This window comes from Echinops telfairi, unplaced genomic scaffold (assembly GCF_000313985.2).
Source record: "Echinops telfairi isolate 266 unplaced genomic scaffold, ASM31398v2 ScPeMD7_655;HRSCAF=1070, whole genome shotgun sequence".
Taxonomy (NCBI): Eukaryota; Metazoa; Chordata; class Mammalia; order Afrosoricida; family Tenrecidae; genus Echinops; species Echinops telfairi.
Window position 1 is genome coordinate 20373777 of NW_022104553.1, and position 8082 is coordinate 20381858.

Sequence of the window (8082 nt, forward strand, 5' to 3'; positions counted from 1 at the left end):
CCAGCTCCGCCTCCCACCCACGAGGGGCTGGGCCTGATCTGGACAGCCCAGAGAACTTCTGGCTTGTTTCTGAGTAACCCCGATTTCCCTCCTGGGGCAGCCCCATCCTCCCCACTGGCTCCAGTACCCGCTCTGAGGATGCCCTCACCCTACCCCCGAGATGTTGTGTCTTCTCGATTCTGCTCACTGGGGTCTGTCACACACACACACACACACACACACACACAATGCCCCCACAGTCTCCTCTACCACATGCAAGACCCCTGGGGCCTCCAGAAGTCAGTGGAGCAGGGCAGACTCAGGTTCAATCCCTGCAGCTGCCACTGCCTGGTTGTACGCCTTAGAGCATGGCAGCATCTTCGTGCCTCCGTTGCTGGGTTTCTTCATCTGCAAAATGGGGGCAAGATGAGTTCACAAAGGGTGGCTGTGAATATTCAAATTACGGCAGTTGAGCAAAGTGTGCAGTGAGTGGCAGGTGGAAGAGACGCAAACATTAGTCATTATTATTGCTTTTATTGTCATTATTATCTCTTCGGTCTCAGCCTCTCCCAGAGCCTGCTAGTTCATGTTGTTCTCTAAGCCTTTTGGGGTGGCCCCAAACCTTCCTGACCCCACCTACAGTTGATCCCCAAAGATTGCTAAGCTCCTGCTCTGTGCCTCTGCAGACACCCCTAAACCTCCCTCTCATTCGGTCCATTCTGACTCACAGTGACCCTAAAGGACAGGGTAGAGCTGCTCCTGTGGGTTTCTGAGACCGTCACTCTTTAGGGGAGTAGAATGCCTCATCTCTGTCCCTCGGAGCGGCTGGTGGGTTTGAACTGCTGACCTCGCGGTTCACAGCCCAACTCTGCAGACGAGTGCTCTGGAAACGGCATCCAGGCCTCGTGCATTCATCCAACAAGCAGCCAAGGCTGGGCTCTGTGCTGCCGGGTGGTGTGTGAACATTGGGTCGTCCCTGCTTCCAGGAACCAGAGCCTGTGGGGAGGAGGAGCGTGTGTCGGGAAGACAGGGGATGCAGGCATGCTGCAGACCAGTGCTTCTCAACCTTCCTAATGCCACGACCTCGTGTTGTGGTGAGCCCCCAATCATAACATTATCTTCATTGCTACTTCATTACTGTCATTTTGCTACTGTGATGAATTGGGTGAACCCCGTGAAAGGGTCGTTCGACCCCTAAAGAGGTCGAGACCCACAGATTGAGAACCGCTGCTGTAGTAGTTAGTGATTGGTTGCAACTATGACATGAGGGGAGAGCTTTGTCGAGGGGCCAAGCCAGGACCCTGGTGGGAGTGGAGCCTCCCATGATGGTGACAGAAGGTTCCGCAGAGAGCCAGGCTCTGGGCACCATCTTTGCCCATCTGTCGGGTGGCTCTTCTCTTTGGGTAACTCTCCCAAGACTCATATCCATCTCCTGGGGGCCACCTGGGGCTGCCACCCCCACCCTCACCCCCAGGCTAGGTGCTCCATAGACCTGGTCCTATGGAATTGTCTGTTAATAGATCCTGGATCCTAAAACTCCACCTACAGCCACAGCATCGATTCTGACTCCCAGCAAGCCCATAGGACAGAGCAGAGCTGCTCCAAAGGGTTTGTTTGCAAGGTTGTCATGTTCACAGGAACTGACTACCCGCCTCTTTCTCTCAAGGAGCCGTCTGTCTGGTGGGTTTGAACCATTAGCCTTCTAGTTAGCTGCCCAGGGTGGTAAAGCACTGGGCCACTGGGTCTCCTCTTTGTGACTCATTAATAACTCTATATGACCGAGTCCCACTGCCCGCCCTGCCCCCATCAGATTTCCCAGGCTGTAGTCTCTACAGAAACAGCCTCATCGTTCAACCAAGGAGCTGGTTAGTGGACTTGAACCTACCACCTTTCCGTTAGCAGCCTAGGGCTTGAACCACTGCACCACCAGGTTGACTGTCCTGGCCCAGAAGCCCCGAGATAGCTGCCCCAAAAGGCTTTTTCGAGGTCACCATCATGACCAAGCAGGTCTCTTCTCCCGCCGAGCAGCTGGTGGGTTTGGGTCACGGAACTTTCTGTTAGCAGCCAAGTGCTTACTTAGCCAGTGCTCCACCGGGGCTCCTTTCCCTATGAGGTAGGTGCACACTCATCGCCCCACAGTCTCACAGCCACAGCAGCAGCAAAGCAAGACTCGGGGACAGAAGGGTCCTGTCCCAAGACACTCAAAGGGCCTGAGCCAGGATCCAAGTCCATTTCAACCCCATGGTCTTTTGAAAGGCAACTCTCTTTTTCTTTCTTTCATTTTGAATCAAATGAGAGTGCAGTAGACTCCCGGGGTAGTGTACATGGTCAACACCGTCGGCTGCTAACCAAGAAGGTGTAGGTATGAGTCATGTCCCACTCAGTGGCACCCCACGTGACAGAGCAGGACTGCCCCAGAGGGACAGCGGTTCTCAACCTGTGGGTCTCAACCCCTTTGGGGGTCGAACGACCCTTTCTCAGGGGTCGCCCAATTCATCGCAGTAGCAAAATGACAGTGATGAAGTAGCAATGAAGATAATGTTATGGTTGGGGGTCACCACCACATGAGGAGCTGTCTGAAAAGTTGAGAACCACTGTTCTATAGGGTTGCTTCAAGTCAGGAGGGACTGTGGCAGTGAGTGGCTTTGGTTTTCATCTTTCCCGGAGCAGACCGTTTGACCGTTTGGACTGGGCTGGTCAAAACTGACAACCTTGTCATCAGCAGCTCTCATTTGCTGCCATGGAATGAATTTCGACTCCTAGTGACCCTACAGGACAGGGTAGAACTGCCCCTGTGGGGTTCTGAGGCTGTAACTCCTTCAGGGGAGTAGAAAGCCTCCTCTTTCTTCCTTGGAGCAGATGGTGGTTTCGAACCGCTGACTTCAAGGTTAGCAGCCCAATGAATAACCCTCTAGGCCACCAGAGCTCCTGCAGCTGAGCTACGGTTAACGTATATAAGTGCCCAATGAGAGCAGTGCATACTGCTCTGGCTTCCTTGCTGGGGAATCTGAGGTCGGTGACTTAGACAAGATAATACAGTCGGGAAGATCATGTAGCTGCAATTGGTCCCTCTCTGTCCTTCTGTCTCCTGCTGGCCACCCCAACACCGAGCACATTGCCTGGTGCACCAGATACTTAGCCATGGACTTGTACTGCGTGTTGGGCACAGCGCTAGGTCCTGAGGGTGCGGCATGTTCTTCTTGCAATTTTCAGCCAAGGTGGGGGGCAGTAGACAGGGAACTTTAAAAGGACTGTGTCTAAACAAATAAAAGGAGAAGGGAGGAATCGTCATTCACAAGTAGATCAAGCAGATAAGCAGGGGAAATGACTTCCGTTAACTAAACAGAGAAATGAATAAAACTATCAATAGGAGGGAATGTGAAAGGGAATGGTTGAGGGTCAGAAAGGGACGATGGATCAGATGGCCAGGAAAGGTCTCTCTGAAGAGGTGACATTTGGGTTGAGTTCTCAGACATGCACTCTCTAGATTGGGCACCATTGTCCAGTAGAACTTTCTGCTGTGAAGGGAAGTGGTCTATATCCACCTTGTCCAGCATGGTAGCCACTGACCGCATGGGGGCCACAGAGTTTTTGAAAAGTAGGTGGTGCAAAGGATGGACTAAATTTTAAACTTGATTTCACTTTAATGAATGCAAGTTTGAATAGCCACATGTGGCTGGCGACACCATATTGGACCGCACAAGGTCTAGAGAAAGAACATTCCAGGGTGAGGGAACAGTGGGTACCACGATTCTGAGGTTTGGTGTGTCTAAAGATGAGGTCTATGTAGCTAGAACAGATTGAATGAAGGGGACAGAGGGAGGGGAGAAGCTGGCAGCATCCAGAGAATGACTAGTCTTACAACCCTTCAGAAGGCTCTGGGTTTCACTTGAAAGGATGTCCCTCTCCCTCTCTATCTGTCTATCTCTCCCATCAAGTCAAGGGCTCATAACGACACCCCCTGTGGGTTTCCAAGACTGTGAGTGTTTATGGTAGTAGAAAGCCCAGTCTTTCTCCCAAGGAGCTGCTGGTGGTTTTGAACTGCCAAACATGCCAAGAGCAGCACAGTGTGTGACCGTGGGGCCACCAGAGCCCCTTAAAGGAAGCCACAGCAGGGTGTTAAACCTAGGAGTGACATGGCCTGGCTTTCCTTGTTCAGAGACCCACCCAGTTGCTTTGAGAACTGTGGGTTGGAGGAGTACGTAAGTGATCACTCCAGGTCTCGAGGGTGTAAATGATTAATGCCCTTGGCTGCTAACCAGATGGTTTGCTTCAGTCCACTTAGGGTGCCCTTGGAAGAAAGCTTGGGGATCTCCTTCTGAGAAAAAAACAGCCATTGGAAACCCTGTGGAACACAGCTCTTCCCTCACATGCCTGGGGTCGCCATGAGCTGGGATTGGCTCACCGCGGTTGGTTTGGTAGGCATTTGATAGGATCGTCTTTGGCAGGGTTGAGCTGAATAATGGCAGGCCAACTGGAGAAAACTGAATGGATCGTGGGTGTTTGTGGGATAATGTGAACCGGGCTCGCTGGTTATGCTTTCTGAAGAAACTAGAAGAAGAAAGGATAGCTCCTAAGAGGAGTTGAGCACAAGACCGTGGAAGGCGCAGTTTGGGTCGAGAAAACCAAGTCGGGGATACAAAGTTGGAGATGCAGGAGAAACATTCAAGTTGATCATGTAGACCTTTGGCCTTTAAAGGAAGAGCTTAGGGCTGGAGATGTGAACTTGGAAGCCGTTAGCTTACGGACAGCATGGAACATCGTAGACGCACTGGGCAGAGACAGACGTTGAAAGGCGGGGTGCCTGGATGAATGAAGAGATGGATGGATGTGGATCAATGGGTGAACAGGAGATGGTAGTTGAAGAATCAGCCATTGAAACCCATATGGAGCATTGTCCTACTCTGATACTCGTGGGCTCACCATGAGTTGGAATGGACTCTCCTTGGCAACCGGTTCCATAGTGTAGTCATTCAGAGTGGAAAAGATGGAAACTTTGGAGCAGGGTGAGGGCAGGCATATGGTTGCTGGGATGTGGACTGAGAGATTTGAGTAGATGAGTTAAGGGATACTGGTTGGGTGTTTGCATATAGAGTTGATGGTGGGTGGGTGAATAGATGGATGGGAGGGCAGATGGACAGATGGATGCTTGGATGGTTGAAAGGGTTGGATAGGTGAATGGATGGATGGAAGGGTTTCGGAAAGGGCGGATGTGTAGGTGGGTGAATGGATGGATGGTTAGGTGAGTAGATGGATAGGTGGGTGAGTGGATGGGTGGATGGATAGGTGAGTGGATGGATGGGTGGATGGATGGATGGATGGATGGATGGATGGATGGATGGATGGATGGATGGATAGGTGGGTGAATTGAGAGATGAACTGGGTGGATATTATTAAGGTCACTATGTAAGCCATCTCCACTTCTGCCTCCTGAAATCCATTCCTCCATGCATAAATGATAAAGAAAATTCAAGTGAGGAAAGTGAAGTGTTTTAGTCTGGGTACTTTAGATAAAAAAAATCCACAGAAACTCATGTATAAGGGAGAGTTTTATATAAAGGTTAAGTGCGCATCAAGAAAACATCCCAGCCTAGTGCTGCCCAAGCCCACACGTCCAACATTAACCCATTAACTCATATGTCCAACACCAATCCACAAAGTCCTCCTCCATCTCACAAAACAGACGCAATAATGCCGACTACAGGAGGAAAGCCGAGTCAGTGAATGTGGAAATATCGCAGCGCTGGCACGGGTCTCCACACGGCTGCTCCAGCACCTAGGGCTGCATCCGGGTAGGTCCATGTGGCTTCTCAGGACATGTCCTGCAGGAAGTGAGCCTTGCAAGCTAAAGCAGGGAACTGGCTAAGGCAACTGGACCCTGGTCCGAACATCAGAAAGCAAGAGACCCAAGAACTCAAAAGGCAAGGCCCACTGAGCCATTTATCCCTCCCCTCTTCAATTAACCCCACATGTGTTTATCAGCCAGGTTGGAACAATAAACTAGCTACCTCATCAGGCTTTGGCTTTCTTGGAAGAAGCATTCTCATTTCCTGAACTCTTATCTGAAACCCCATGGAAGATTTTGGCATTTGTGCAGAGGAGGTGACTGGCTGCTAGCTTGCTTTGACTCATCTCCGTTGGATGAAAAATGGCACGCTCACCCACACACACACACACACACACACACACACACACACTCTCTCTCTCTCTCTCTCTCTCTCTCTCTCTCTCTCTCTCTCTCTAAGAGCACAACATGAGTCCTTAATTCATGGTCACCCAGAGCAAAATTCTGACCATTTCCCCATGCCCAGGAACCACAGCTCGGGGCTTCCTCCTCTTCCTTAGATAATTTATCCTACCACTCTCTCTCCCCTACCAGGCATCGCTCAGGAATACCCCAAGATTCTGAATGGCACCAATGGACCCAATGGCTTTCTCCCAGGGGGCTACACCTGCTTCCCCCACTCTCAGCCCTGGCAGGTGGCCCTACTAGTGAGAGGGCGGCTGCTCTGTGGGGGAGTCCTCATTCACCCCAAGTGGGTCATCACTGCTGCACATTGTCTGAAGAAGTATGTGGGGAACGGGGTGGGTGGGATGGGGTGGAGGATAGGATACAGATGACGATGGGGCTAGAGTGGTGGGTGGGAGGGGAGTTGGAGTTCAAGGTAGGTTGGGGGGCTAGGGTTGAGGGAGATCTTGTGGGGAGAACTGTTTGATCTGGAGACTGGGTGGTAGGTGGTGTGGTAGTGGAGATGAAGTTGGGAGGTTTGGGGCATGGGAGTTGGGGAGTGAGGGAAGAGATGAGTTGGATGTTTGGAGATGAGAGAGTGGGATGTGTCAGAGTTAGTTTGGGGATTGGGAAGAGGCTGAGGGGCAAGACTAGGGAGGGCATGGAGAAGGTCCGTCTGCTTCCTTCACCATGCTTTCCTTCACCTGCAGGGGGTACACAGTTTACCTGGGCAAGCATGCCCTGGGGCGTGTGGAGCATGGAGAGCAGGTGAGGGCGGTAGTTCGCTCTATCCCCCACCCCGAATACCAGAGCAGCCCCACCCACCTGAACCATAACCATGACATCATGCTTCTGGAGCTACAGTCCCCGGTCCAGCTCACTAACCGCATCCGCATCCTGCCTCTCTCCCACAACAACTGCCTACCCCAGGGAACCTGCTGCCGGGTATCTGGTTGGGGCACTACCAGCAGCCCCCAGGGTATGATTCCACACAGACTGACTTGAAGGCTCGCAGAAATGATGGTAGTAGAGGGCGAGGCGGGACGGGGGCTGAGCAGGGAGGGAAGGTGGAGGAGGAGAGGGCTCCCTGTTATGTCCCCTGGCATGTCCACAGCCTCCCTCAGCTTCTCTCCTGGTCTTGTGTCCATCTCTCTCTCCTCAACATGCCCAGCTCTCTTCCCAATACTCTCCCATCTTTCCCCATCTTTCTCGTGTTTTGCATCTCTTGATTTTCTGCTTGCCTCGCGATCCATCCTCCTACATCATCCCAACTCCCTCTCTCCCACACTCTTCCCCCATCTCTCTTCCTATCTCTCTTCCTGCACCATCTTTCTCTCCACCAGTCTCCCCGTCTCTCTCTTCCCCACCTCCCCAGATTTTTTACTATCTCTGCTTTCCACCAAGACCCTGCCCATAGAACTCCCCTAACCCCAATCGTCTGTCCAGAGCAGACAGCCTGAAACAGTCCTCTCTTTCTACCTCAGTGAATTACCCCAAAACCTTACAATGCGCTAATATCCAACTGCGCTCGGATGAGGAGTGCCGTCAAGTCTACCCTGGGAAGATCACAGCCAACATGGTGTGTGCTGGCACACCAGAGGGCGGCAAGGACTCCTGTGAGGTGAGCCCTTGGCTTGGTGGGTTGCTCTGGGCGAGGGTGGGAAGCTAGACTGGAGTTAGGGGTTGGTAGATGTTTGGGTGGTATGGGGAGCAGAAAGGGACTGTTCCCCGTTCTTCAGAGAATTAGTTTCTGTAACATGAGATAAATGGAATATGTTGGGTGGAACATACAAGTCTCCCCCCACCCCACTGCAAACCATTTTATCGGGAGCTAATACAGAGAACATATCATTCCATAGTTCCAGCACATCAAG

The 8082-nt window shown here is 51.9% G+C and overlaps 1 protein-coding gene across 1 annotated transcript in view; it reads left to right on the forward strand.

Moving 5' to 3' along the window:
- Positions 1–8082, forward strand: part of LOC101641548 (kallikrein-13) — an 84612-nt gene that overhangs the window by 73665 nt on the left and 2865 nt on the right. The window contains exons 3-5 of the mRNA XM_045292425.1: positions 6325–6548; positions 6919–7187; positions 7693–7829. Of these exons, the coding sequence (XP_045148360.1) occupies positions 6325–6548; positions 6919–7187; positions 7693–7829 (630 nt within the window). The remainder of the gene's footprint in view (positions 1–6324; positions 6549–6918; positions 7188–7692; positions 7830–8082) is intronic.